We start from the raw sequence: 13,792 nt of genomic DNA, 5'->3' as shown, positions 1-13,792 counted from the left end.
CAAGATTGCCAGGTGAAATATCAATACCCTCAAATATGCAAATGACACTATTCCTATGGTAGAAAGTGAAGAGGAACTAAAGAGCCTCTTGATGGAAGTGAAAGAGAATGAAAAAGTTGGCTTAAAACGCAACATTCAAAAAACTAAGATCATGGCATCCAGTTCCAGCACTTCATGGTCAATAGATGGGAAATCAATGGAAACAGACTTTATTTTCTTGGGCACCAAAATCACTGCAGATGATGACTGCAGCCATGAAATTAAAAGACACTTGCTCCGTGGAAGAATTTCAGTTCAGTTCTGTTGCTCAGTCATGTCTGACCCTTTGCGACCCCATGGACTGCAGCATGCCAGGCTTCCCTGTCCATCATCAACTCCTGAAGCTTGCTCAAACTCATGTCCATTGAGTCAGTGATGCCATTCAACCGTCTCATCCTCTGCCGTCCCCTTCTCCTCCTGCCTTCAATTTTATCCCAGCATCAGAGTCTTTTCCAATGAATCTGTTCTTCACATCAGGTGGCCGAAGTATTGGAGTTTGAGCTTCAGCATCAGTCCTTCCAATGAATATTCAGGACTGATTTCCTTTAGGATTGACTATTTGGATCTCCTTGCAGTCCAAGGGACTCTCAAGATTCTTCTCCAACAACAAAATTCATAAGCATCAATTCTTCAACATTCAGCTTTCTTTATAGCCCAACTCTCACATCCATACTGTGACTACTGTGATCGTGGTTTTCATTCTGTCTTCCCTCTAACAGATAAGGATAAGAGGCTAATGGAGAAAAGTTATGACAAACCCAGACAGCATATGAAAAGGCAGAGACATTACTGACTAAGGTCTGTCTAGTCAAAGCTATGCTTTTTCCAGTAGTCATGTATGGATATGAGGGTTGGACCATAAGGAAAGCTGAGTGCTGAAGAATTGATGGTTTTGAATTGTGATATTGCAGAAAACTCTTGAGAATCCCTTAGACAGCAAGATCAAACCAGTCATCATCTTTCAGGATTTGAAATAGCTCAGCTGGAATTCCATCACCTTCACTAGCTTTGTTCATAGTGATTCTTCCTAAGGCCCACTTGACTTCACACTCCAGGATGTCTGGCTCTAGGTGAGTGATCACACCATCATAGTCATCTGCATCATGAAGATCTTTTTTGTATAGTTCTTCTGTGTATTCTTGCCACCTGTTAATATTTTCTGCTTCTGTTGGTCCATACCATTTCTGTCCTTTATTATGCCCATCTTTGAATGAAATGTTCCCTTGGTATCTCTAATTTTCTTGAAGAGATCTCTAGTCTTTCCCATTCTATTGTTTTCCTCTATTTCTTTGCATTGATCACTGAGGAAGACTTTCTTATCCCTCCTTGCTATTCTTTGGAACTCTGCATTTCGATGAGTATATTTTTCCTTTTCTCCTTTGCCTTTCACTTCTCTTCTTTTCTCGTCTATTTGTAAGGCCTCTCCAGACAAAAATTTTGCCTTTTGCATTTCTTTCCCTTGGGATGGTTTTGATCACTGCCTCCTGTACAATGTTACAAACCTCCATCCATAGTTCTTCAGGCACTCTGTCTATCAGATGAAGTCCCTTGAATCTATTTGTCACTTCCACTGTATAATTGTAAGGGATTTGATTTATGTCATACCTGAATGGTCTAGGGTTTTTCCCCTAATTTCTTCAATTTAAGTCTGAATTTGGCAATAAGGAGCTCATGGTCTGAGCCACAGTCAGCTACTGGTTTTGTTTTTGCTGACTGTATAGAGCTTCTTCATCTTTGGCTGCAAGGAATATAATCAGATTTCAGAACTGATTATCTGGTGGTGTCCACGTGTAGAGTTGTCTCTTGTGTTGTTGGAAGAGGGTGTTTGCTATGACCAGTGAGTTCTCTTGGCAAAACTCCGTTAGCTTTTGCCCTGCTTCATTTTGTACTCCAAGGCCAAATTTGCCTGTTACTCCAGGTATCTCTTGACTTCCTACTTTGCATTCCAGTCCCCTATGATGAAAAGGACAATTTTTTTGAGTGTTAGTTCTGAACAGTCTTGTAGGTCTTCATAGAACCATTCAACTTCAGCTTCTTTGGCATTAGTGGTTGGGGCATAGACTTGGATTACTGTGATATTGAGTGGTTTGCCTTGGAAACAAAAAAAGATCATTCTGTCATTTTTGAGACTGCACCCAAGTACTGCATTTCAGACTCTTTTGTTGACTATGAGGGCTACTCCATTTCTTCTAAAGGATTCTTGCCCACAGTAGTAGATATAATGGTCATCTGAATTAAATTTGCCCATTCCTGTCCATTTTAGTTCACTGATTCCTAAAATGTTGATGTTCACTCTTGTCATCTCCTGTTTGACCACTTCCAATTTACCTTGATTCGTGGACCTAACATTCCAGGTTCCTATGCAATATCATTCTTTACAGCATCACACTTTACTTCCATCCCCAGTCAAATCCACAACTGGGTGTTGTTTTCACTTTGGCTCAGCCTCTTCATTCTTTCTGGGGCAATTTCTCTGCTCTTCTGCAGAAATATATTCGTCACCTACTGACCTGGGGAGTTCATCTTTCAGTGTCATATCTTTTTGCATTTTCATACTGTTCATAGGGTTCTCAAGGCAAGAATACTGAACTGGTTTGCCATTCCCTTCTCCAAAGGACCACATTTTCTCAGAACTCTCCACCATGACCCATCTGTCTTGGGTGGCCCTACCCAGTATGGCTCATAGTTTCATTGAGTTAGTCAAGGCTGTGGCCCATGTGATCAATTTGATTAGTCTTTGTGGTTTTCATTCTGTCTGCCCTCTAATAGATAAAGATTAAGAGGCTAATGGAGAAAAGTTATGACAAACTTAGGCAGCATATTAAAAAGCAGAGACGTTACTTTACTGACTAAGGTCTGTCTAGTCAAAGTTATGCTTTTTCCAGTAGTCATGTATGGATATGAGGGTTAGACCATAAAGGAAGCTGAGAGCTGAAGAATTGATGGTTTTTAACTGTGATGTTTCAGAATACTCTTGAGAATCCCTTGGACAGCAAGATCAAACCAGTCAAATCTAAAGGAAATCAGTCCTGAATATTCATTTGAAGGACTGATGCTGAAGCTGGAAACTCCAATACTTTGGCCACCTGATGCAAAGAGCTGACTCATTGGAAAAGACTCTGATGTTGGGAAAGATTGAAGGCAGGAGGAGAAGGGAATGACAGAGGTTGAGGTGGTTGGATGGCATCATCGACTTGATGAACATGAGTTTGAGTAAGCTCCAGGAGCTGGTAATGAACAGGGAGGCCTGGCATGCTGCAGTCCATGGTATCACAAAGAGTCAGACATGACTGAGCTACTGAACTGATTGAGCAAGATGAGTTGTTTTGTCATGTAATCTTTAGCTCCGGGCTTAAAAAAAAAAAGAAAGAAAGAAAAATTTTATGTGACTAAACAAAGGAGTGTAGGAAAAAAAGTCTGTCCTTTTCTCCTTCTCGAGGGACCTGGACCCCTTTCTCCTCCGTGAGGGCTCCAGACCCCTTCCTCCTTTTCTGGGGCCTAGACTCCTTATCAACCTACCCAAGAATTAACTCTCTCATTCCCCTCTTTTCTTTCAGGAGAATATGGCTGCCGATGGAAAAGGGGTATTGTTCTCATTCTGGAGCTACTTGTGTGATTAAATGTATGACTTCTGTGAGTGTGGACAGCCACTGACTCAGTGGACATGCACACATTATTTGGAAAATGACTGGGAAAAAATAAAACTTGATTGATAATAGCTATTTGGAAAGGTAGGATCGAATACAGTCCTCTCAAAGAGTTTGTTTTTAATCAAAAGAGTTTGTTTTTAATCAAAAACAAAGTCTCATAGAAGACTTGGTAAGCACAATAACTGCAGCTGTGGATCCTGGGGAGGCAGCGATCTGGGAAGAAATCCAGAAGACATGGATGATTTAGCAGAAGCTCAAAACAGGCAGGAGAGTCAAGGGTCCCTGTCATGGAAAGCCAGCACATATTTTAGTGTTTGTTTTTTCCCCATTGGCTAGGTTCTCATTAGTTAAAATGCAGAAGTTCTGTTTCATTTCTCTCCTGTTCCTCTCCTTTGCTCTCCTTCATCCAGCAGAGGATGATTCAACAGCAGCTCAGTCCATAGTTACTAACCTCCCTTAAGCATACACTCCATCACATGTTCCCATCAGAAAAACAAAAACAAAAACGCTGAGTGATTCCTGAGCAGCCTCATCAGTGTCTTGACACTGTGTCCCTCTAGCTCCCATGAAGACCTGGTGGAGGAGCTGCCCTGTGTCTTGGCTGAGGAACAGGCTCTGGGTACCCTGAAGCTAAGTGCACCTGTCTTTATCTGGGATAAGAGTGTTCCTTCTCCTCTTTATTTTTAATTCGGTTGAATACAGTTATAGAAATCTGACAATGTACATTACCACTTATGTATACAATGCCTTGGCTGGGGATATATTGAGGGTAAAACTATTATTAACACAGACCTGATTCAAAAGGACATTTAAAAAGACAGCACCTACATATAACAGTAGGTATTTTCCTCAGCAGAAATTTTTCCTCTTTGAATAAGAATTTTGTAACTGTTGGTCAAATTGAAACTGAGAAATCTTACATGAAATAATCCAGCCTTTCCAACAGAGGTACATTCTGTTTTCTTGTGGGACCATTGACTTAAAGAATTTTAGTTTTCTGAAGACAAAAATCACATGACAGAAGACTTATTGCACAGAACACAGGATGGTAACACCCTCACACTCTTTTCTTCTCTCTAATTACAGGGGCATGGAACAACCAATAAAAACTGTCAGTATTCAAGGATAATTCCTCTGCTGAGGAACAATCTAATTGATGAAGGAGGGGCTCTCTTGCCAGCTCTGGTTGGAGAGGCACCCTGACCCTGAGTCCCTATAGGCGAGGGCTGGGGGTACAGAACAAGAGACTGATCTTCCAGGAAAAAGCGCTGGCCATGTTCCAGTGTCTTCAGAAGCAACTTCATCATTTAGATAGTTGGGATTGTGTGAATGAGGGTGTTTGAAGGTAGGCATGTGTTGAAACCACACAAAGTGATTGTGAATCTGCCTGTCTGTGTATTTCCTCAGGAGATGTTTCCTCTTAGACAATAAACTTGTCAATTTTCTTTGCAAAAATCTCATCACCACTGTACACTGGGAAGGAGATTTGCTGGGAAGAATTTGTTCATATACTGGAGACTCTACAAAGCAGGTAACTGACCATTGTGTACTCTGTCTGAGCTACAGGCAACAACAAAAAGGAGGAAGTAACACAAGTTTCTGGTGAGAAAAGACTCTTTATTGTTTCTTGGGTTGTCTGGAGGCCTCTGAGTTCACTTATTTCCCCCAGAACAGAGCTCCGCTCCATGGCTGTGGTTGTGGTAGTCTGTGGCTATGTCTGCCAGCAAGGACAGGAACTCAGAAAAGTCAATCTTCTGGTCCTTATTCTTATCTTTTTTATCAAAGATATTGGACAAGTAATCCCTGCCCCTTTTCTCCTGTGAAAAAAACACAAAACAAGGCAAATTCAGCCCCACAAGAGTGATGAGCTGGGAGAAGAGGAAGAGGCAGAGACAGAGAAATGAGGACCCAGCACAGCCCAAAGGTATCTGGTGTGGCATTGAAGAGTGGAGGTGTGGGATGAGGTAGGAACATTGACATTGCCCTGCAGTTTGACAGAGAGTCCTTCCCCAAAAGTGAACTTGGATGAGAGATTCACATGGTGAGCAGACTCTGCCCTGAGTTGCCCTGATCAGTGTGCTGGTGGGTGGTCTCCAGTCCCAGACCACCCCCTTAACCCCGTACAAGGCTGCACCTACCTAAGTTCTGCTCCGGGACTCAAATAAATTCTGTGCTGTGCTCAGTCTGTCTGACTCTTTACGACTCCATGAACTGTAGCCCACCAGGCTCATTTGTCCATGGAGATTCTCCAGACAAGAATACTGGAGTAGGTAATTTATCCCTTCTCCAGGGGAACTTCCTGACCCAGGAATCAAACTAGGGTCTCCTGTATTACAGGTGGATTCTTTACCAGTTGAGCTACCAGGGAAGCCCCAAATAAGCCCTACTCATATGTAAATATAACCGAATCACTGGGTTGCATACCTGAAACTAACACAATATTACAACTGTATTATAACTTTATTACCGACTATATTTCAATTAAATAAATAAATAATAAATAAACTCCATCCTTGTCATCTTCAACCTAACCCTCCTCTCCTATTTTCTCTTTGGCCTCCAGGATCCTACATGCTCTGAGTTCCCTTTTCTTACTTACCTAACCTCTTTGTTACCTAGTAACCTCTTCTTTTTGTAATTCATTCAGAATATTCTAATTGTCGGGTTAAACTGGGTCAGCAAATGAGTTGTGAATTGTAAAAGGAGGGGTTAAATTCTGTCAGTAGTGCATTTATACAGAAAGCAACCTACTTGTTCCAGAGGTGAGAGGGATGGGGGGAGGGGCAAGATAGGGGAAGGGGATTAACAGGTACAAACTACTAGGTGTAAAAAAAAAGATAAAAAGATGTAAAGTACAGCATAGAAAATATGACCAATGTGTTATAATAACTTTGATGGAGTATAATCTATAAAAATGTCAAATCACTATGCTCACACTTGAACTAACACATTGTAAATCAAATATATTTCTAAATAAATAAATAAAAGTCTGTTCATATTAAAAAAATTCTGCCAATGATGGAATTTCTGTCACCTTCCCTCTGATCTCAAGAACCCTGAGGGGAGCTGCTAGAGCCTCTCAAGATCTGAGCAGAAGAGTTTGAGTCTCATACAGAAGATGGAACAGGTGAGAGGGGACCCATCCACTGGCCTCCAATTATAGCGCTTTTTGATAATTTATCATCAACTACTTATATCCATACATTTTCCTACTTTGCCACATACATCATCTCTTTACACCCTGATATAGGACAGGATAGGAAATTCTATGATGCACTTTTGCAGATGAGAATGTGAGGACCAGAGAATGAGAGTGACTTGCCCAAAGTCACCCAGGAAAGGGTCCTCAATCATGCCAGGACCCAGTCACCATGGGGGATCAGAACTCCAACCCCACTCACACAGGCACTGAGGAAGTTGGGGAAATTCTCCTTCATCAGCTGCAGCAGGGCCTCCTTCTCGATGGTGTCATCGCGTCCCGAGTATTTGTGAAACAGGTCGATCAAGGCTGTAATGGACTGCTCAAGCTGAGAGCCGCTCATCTTGGCTTCAAATAAGCTGCCAGAGAGGAGTCAGTGAACTTTTGTATCCTTCCCCCAGGGGAGGGTCCCCACGTTAGGACACCTGGATGGGGACTGAGCAGCCAGTGAACAAGCGAGGCTCAGATGGAACAGAAGAAACTGTGCTCCTCTACGTGGTGGGAGGAATGGCTGAGGAGCAGGAGGGTGTGACCAAGTGTGGGACCTGGGTCCCCACAGTTCAGGGTGTAAGTAGGTGAAGGAGATCAGCAGACTCCACTGTGGGGAGGACCACAGCGTGTGGAAGCAGAGACAGGAGGTCAGCCCCAGTGAGAAGACTGAGCCTGAGGTGGGACACAGCAACCAGAGCCTTTGGATGACCCCACACCCCAAACAGCAGCAAATCCATCTCCTCCAGCTTCAGCATCAGGGTCAGAGTCACAGAGGAAGAACAGTGTCATCTCTGATCTGGTCTGAGCCTCCTGGGCTGCTTCAGGAAGACCCCCCTAGAGGCCATCCCCCTCCAAGACCATAAAACAAGCTCTGCATGAGATAGGCAGAAACACAGCCTTGTCCTGAGCCCTGGTAGGGGTCTTCCTGGACCCAGAGTCAGCCTGAGATTTGGAGTGAACAGAAATAGCTGCCCCAGTTCTAGGCTGTTGGGTGGAATGTGGGAGATGGGGGTCCTTCCGATTTTCTGTTACTGGGCACTGTCTGCATCTCCAAGGCTTGACCTCATTAAAATAAAGAGAAAGTCCGACTTCTCTAAGCAGATTCTTCCCCTAGCAGACAGAGGTCTGGGCTGCCCGGGACCCCAACCAGAGAAACTGGACAGAGCAGCCCTCCCATCCCAGACTTTCCTAAGCAGCCAGGAAATGACCCTGTGTCACGTGTGTCAGTATTGAAGACAAACCCCACTGCCTTTTGATGTAGAAAGATCCTACTGTTCTGTCAATAAGAGGAACCATCCAAGGCCTTCTGTCAATGTGGCCAAGATCAGAGCCGAGCCCTGTGTACAGATGGTCCCTGAGCATTATCCTGCTGGGGAGGAGGTAGGGAGGTCTGGTTGATCAGTCTTTTACCCAGGTGGGGGCAGGATGTCTCACCAGAGTAATGGTGAGTGGGGGGTCCCAGGCCCGGGGTTAAGGCTTTGGCTGGGGTTCCCACTCTCCTCAAGGGTGGGGTCGGTGGGTTTTTTGACCTGAAAAGCAGGTGGATCCAGAGAAGGAAGAAAGCAAGAGGAGGGGGAGGGTCCTCAGCTCCCACTGGGTACATGTCCACAAGAGCATCACCGAGGAGCCAGTGCAGAAGCAGGGAGTATTGGTCATCTTGCCACACAGATGGGACCTCGGCAGGGGTGAAGGTACACAGCCCTGTTGGCAGCAGAGCCAGGACTGGACCACAGGCTCCTGCATCCCCTCCCAGAGCTGCTTCCCAGCTCCTCCACGCTGGGCCCTGTGAGCTCCTCCTAGAAAAGGTAGATAGGCTGGAGAAGACTTACCTGATCACAGATGTGACCAAGCAGGAGGACGAATGAGATGTGCCCTGGACAGAGACTGGTCCATTTATAAGGCTTAGCCGGGCTCTTCCCAGGGCTGGGAGCCCTGGGGCTCTGTTCGCTGTCTGCTACCTGGAGCGTTGCCCCAACTCAGGTGGGTGGGCCACACCCAGGAGGGTGTGCTCAGCCTTTCCCAACAGAACCCCAGGACATATTGCACCTCCCAGGATCTTCCCCTAGAGCCTTCTCTGTCCCCTGCTTGATCTGGGGCTGGTGGGGTGTGCGGCAGCAGGACAGGGAGTAGAGTAGAGAAAACTGGGTTTCTGCACCTAAGAAAAGTGGAACTTTGGACTCTGAAGGCAGCAAAATCTCCATTTTCATTCATTCAGTCCTTCTACAAACTTGGTCTGAGTGTAATAACCACCACTTACTAAGAGCGAAATATGTGCCAGGCATCAAGATACCTGCTGCCATTGCTGCCTGCTTAGTCCTCACCAGCTATGAGCTAGATGAGCTAGATCTGTTGTCTCCAGGTACGAGTGGAAAATCAGGTTTATAATGATTTTAAGATTATACAGCTTGTAGACAGTAGATTCCAGATATGATCCCAGAAAAGCCTAATTCAAAACCTTCTATTAATCCTTCAACTAAATCTCAGGACCTTCCTTCTGGGACTCACAGTCCAGGGCAGTGAAGTAGGTCACCTCACTGCCATCTTCACACCAGGTCCTCAGTGGATCCTGGGAGGGAGACAGGTGTCATGACCCACAGTGACAGATGAGGGAACACAGAGAAGGCAGTGGGCTCGGCCTTATCACCTGCTGCTGAGGGGACACTTGGGATCAGAACCCTGAGTCCTGACTTCACCTCCTCACTCTTGAGTTCCCTTCTCAGCCCCTGGGTTGCCTGGGCCACCCGGGCCCCACCTTCTAGGTCCAGTGGTGGTGATGACCATGGGATGAGCCTGGGAGCAGGGACTTGGGCAAAGTCTCCTCTTGGACCCTGACGCTGACTTCCCCCAAGTCTTCCATAACCTTCCTCCCTCCTCCATGCTAAACAGTCTCTCAGAAGTGGGCGGCCAGGCCCTGGGCTCCGCTGTGTCCCAACCTGCGGCAGAAAGGCTGGTTCCAGAGCAGGAAACAGGAGCCTGGAGTCAAGCTGAGGCCTGGGGGCTTCTGGGGACTTGCCCTGCTGACTCACTGGGAGCTCTGGCTCCCCTTGGGACTTCCTCCCATGGAATGAGGGAGGTGGTTCAGGCATTGGCATCCCCAGGCCCCTTCCCACTGCTGAGCCCCAGTCAGGACCTCCCAGCACACAGGCATTCCTGTTCACATTAATTCATCTTCTCAGGACCACTCCTCCTTGATTTATTCATTTAATCCATTCTCATCCCTGTTGAGAAGTCTCCCAAGAAGAATACACAAGACACTTTGGGTGGGGGAACTGAGACTTAATTCCCTCTTAAAGTCCAGTTGTAGCTTTTAAATTTTGAACCATGTCAAAATACTTAAAATTAGTTTTTTAGTATTTAGAGTTAATTCTCCTTTTGTTCAATTCTCAGCCTCGGTTTCAGAGGCTGAGCTATTTATAATCTTAAACTCCTGGAACACAAACACCTCCAACGTCTTTCAAGGTCCTGCTCTGGTTGTATTTATCTTCCTCTAATCTCCATTCCCATTCCATTCTTCACAAAAAGCATCAACGTCTTCTGTTTATATGAATACATTCTTGCAAATGTGAGTAGTTATTTTGGTCCATGTGCTGTTGACGGTTTTTTATATAGCTCAAACTTACAGAAATATACAGCAAACAAAAATGTATGTACAGCCCAGTAACTTTTTTATACCACCTATAACCCTCCTTAGATCAAAAAAGAAAACATGTCCACCTCCTCTTCTCTCTTCTCATGAAAACCACCAGCCAAACTTACATGATTGAAATTCCCTATTTTCTTTATAGATAACCATTTAAGCATTTATCTGTATACACTGTAATTTGCCTAATTTCTGAGTTTTACATGAATGGAAATATTTTTCTGTGTTCTGTCTGCCTTCTTTAGATCAATAGTAAATTTTAAGGTTTTATCATGTTAGGGTGTGTACTGTGGTTTTTCACTGTTGTGCAGTATTCCTTTGCGTGAAAGTGACCATGATTGTCAAAAATTCTGCTTCAGATACTACATGCTGTTCACTTTCTTAACTTCCTTTCAGAGTGGTATCCTGCTCAGGTGACCAGAGATTTTGACCTGTGACCTCATGTTCCCCTGGTGTAGCAGCCTCCCTGTCTGATGACTTCTATGCCAGGGGCCCAGGGTAGGCCCTGGTTGTACCTGTGCTGTGTTTAAGGAATGAGAAAGGGGGACTTCCCTGGTGGTCCAATGGCTAAGATTCTAGGCTCCCAACGCAGGGGGCCTGGGTTCAATCTCTGGTCAGAGAACTAGACCCACATCTGCAACTAAGACCCCGGTGCAGTCAAATAAACAAATATTTAAAGAAGGGATGAGCCTCAGGACACAGAGCCCAGATCCTGGCGACCAACTTTGGATCAGCCCTGTTTACTGTCAGAGACAGCAATGTTTTCAACCATGCTCAGCAGCCCAGTCACACCCCAGCATCTCCCATATCACTCACCACCACCAGAAAGGCTATAGGGAATCTTCCAGTGCCTTAACCAAAAATGCCTTTGGTACCCAAGTGCTGCTTATCCAAGTCAAATCTAGCTTAAGTCATCTGTAAGGTTTTGGGTCTCCAGAAAGGAAGAGTGTTCTGTTCACCCATCCAGGCATTGAGGAATACTAGCTTCTAATAAAAGAACCACTATTTGCAATCAAGCACTGAGCTAGTGATTTAGTTTCCTAAAGTAGAAGCTTAGATTATTGTTCCCCTGTGTCAGTGGGCAGCCTAGTAGGCTGGAGCATTGAGCACTGGAAACCAAGGGGCGGACTCAAATCACTAGCCAGCCACAGAGCCACAGAGGAGGAGGAAGACCCACGGAAAGTATGGATCTGAGCAAAAGAATAGGATCTTCTGTGAGGCTCAGAGCTGGGCTGGTGCCTCCAGCAAGGAATCCTGGCTGTGTTCTACCCACCAACCTCCCAAAGCTCTGCCCAGAATTTCCCATCAGAACCCCAGGACCTAGCTGTGCACACTGCACCCAGGCTAACTCATCTTGAACTTTTGCTCTATCACAAGCTCCATGGGGCTAGAGTAAAAGAGATGGGAGACGGTGGGTTAGAACAGAGATAAAGGGTTTGCTGAGATCCAGAAACTGTGGCTTTGGGTGTCTGGAAAGGAAGATTGTTTTTATACACCCATCCAGACATTAGCAGAAATAATAGCTAATAGTACAAGAACTCCCATTTATGAACAATCTGTACCAAGTACTATGCTAATGACTGAATTTCCTAAAATGCAAACTTAGATTATTAATTTAGACGCTCCTTTTCTGATATACATATTCAAAGATAAAAATTGCCCTCTAAGCACTGCTTTTGCTGCATTCCAAAATGAAAAGCTTTTATAAGTTGTCTTTTCATATTCATTTAGTTCAAAATATTTTTTACATTCTCTTGATATAGCTTCTTTGACCCACATATTATTTAGAAGTGTGTTACTTGATCTGTGAAAATGTTGGGATTTTCCAGCCATCTTTCTATTATTGATTTCTACTTTATTTCCGGTGTGGTCTGAGAGCATACACTGTATGATTTCTACTCTTTTAAAATTGGTTAAGAAGTGTTTTATGACCCAGAATATAGTCTATCTTGATGAATGCGCTGAATGAGCTTAAGAGAAATGTGTTTTCTGCTGTTGTTGACTAAAGGAGTCTGGAAAAGTCAGTTAGATCCAATTGATTGATAATATGTTCAATTCAACTATGTCCTTATTGATATTCTGCCCATTGTATCTGTCCATTTCTGATAGAGAGATGTTGAAGTCTCCAACTTCAATAGTGTTAGTTGCTCAGTCATGTCCCACTCTTTGCAACCCCATGGACTGCAGCCCACCAGGCTCCTCTGTCCATGGGATTCTCCAGGCAAAAATACTGGAGTGAGTTGCCATTTCCTTCTCCAAACTTTAAGAGTGAATTCCTCTATTTCTCCGTGCAGTTCGATCAGGTTTTGCCTCACCCATTTTGATACACTATTACTAGGAGCATACACAGTTAAGCATTGTTGTCTTCCTGAAGAACTGACCCCTTGCCATTACATCATGCCTCTCATTGTCTCTGATCACTTTTCTTGCTCTGAAGTCTTGTTTCATCTGTCTGAAATTAATAATTAATTAGTTAATTAAAATCTCTAATTTTGTGTGTGTGTTAGTGTGGTATACATTTCTCCATCTCTACTTTTTATCTATTTGTGTTTTTATGTTTAAAAGGTGATTTCTATAAACAGGTGGTTGCAGGGGTAGCTGGTAGGGGAAGGAAGGGGGAAAAAATGATAACTATTTGAGGTAATGAATGTTGATCAGCTTAACTGAGGTGATCATTTAACAATGTATATTTATATTAAGCCACCATATTGTATATCTTAAATAGACACAATTTTTGTCAATTATACTGCAATAAAACTAAAAAATATCTTTTTTAAATGAAATAAAAGCAAGTTTTTGCAGAAAGCCTACAGATGAGCCTTATTTTTTAACTCACTCTGACAATCTCTTTTAATTGGTATATTTAGACCATTCACACTAAAAGTGACTATTAATATAGTTGGGTTAATATCAACCATATTCATAGCTGTTTTCTATTCATAGCTCTTTTTGTGAGTTTTTTCATCATTCACTCTTTTTTCTGTCTTCTCTGGTTTTAATTGAGCATTTTACATGGTTCTGTTTTCCCTCTTAACAGATCAATTATACTATTTTGTTAAGTGTCTTTGGTGGTTGCCCTAGAATTTGTAATATACATTTGCAAGTAATCTAAGTCCACATTCAGATAATACTGTATTACTTCACAGGTCTTGCAAGTACCTTATAATAGAGTACTCCCAATTTCCTCTTCTGCCTATTACATTGCTATTATTTATTTCTCTTATAAGTAACCACCTAATACATTACAGCAATAATGATTTTGAACAAACTGTA

At 43.6% G+C, this 13,792-nt stretch overlaps 1 protein-coding gene across 1 annotated transcript in view; it reads right to left on the bottom strand.

Annotated features, from left to right (window-relative positions):
• Window positions 1-5,285: 5,285 nt before the first annotated feature.
• The window catches only part of LOC145507684 (protein S100-A7), a 43,715-nt gene continuing 35,208 nt past the window's right edge, over window positions 5,286-13,792 (bottom strand). The window contains exons 3-4 of the mRNA XM_081494914.1: window positions 7,091-7,247; window positions 5,286-5,506 (exon numbers count right to left, since the gene is read on the bottom strand). Coding sequence (XP_081351040.1) covers window positions 5,342-5,506; window positions 7,091-7,231 — 306 coding nt within the window. The 5' untranslated portion in view covers window positions 7,232-7,247 and the 3' untranslated portion in view covers window positions 5,286-5,341. The remainder of the gene's footprint in view (window positions 5,507-7,090; window positions 7,248-13,792) is intronic.

The sequence above is a fragment of the Giraffa tippelskirchi genome, chromosome 5, assembly GCF_054371585.1.
Source record: "Giraffa tippelskirchi isolate mGirTip1 chromosome 5, T2T-mGirTip1v1.2.pri, whole genome shotgun sequence".
Classification (NCBI taxonomy): domain Eukaryota; kingdom Metazoa; phylum Chordata; class Mammalia; order Artiodactyla; family Giraffidae; genus Giraffa; species Giraffa tippelskirchi.
The sequence above is the reverse complement of the archived record's forward strand: the minus strand, read 5'-3'. Positions and strand labels throughout refer to the sequence as shown.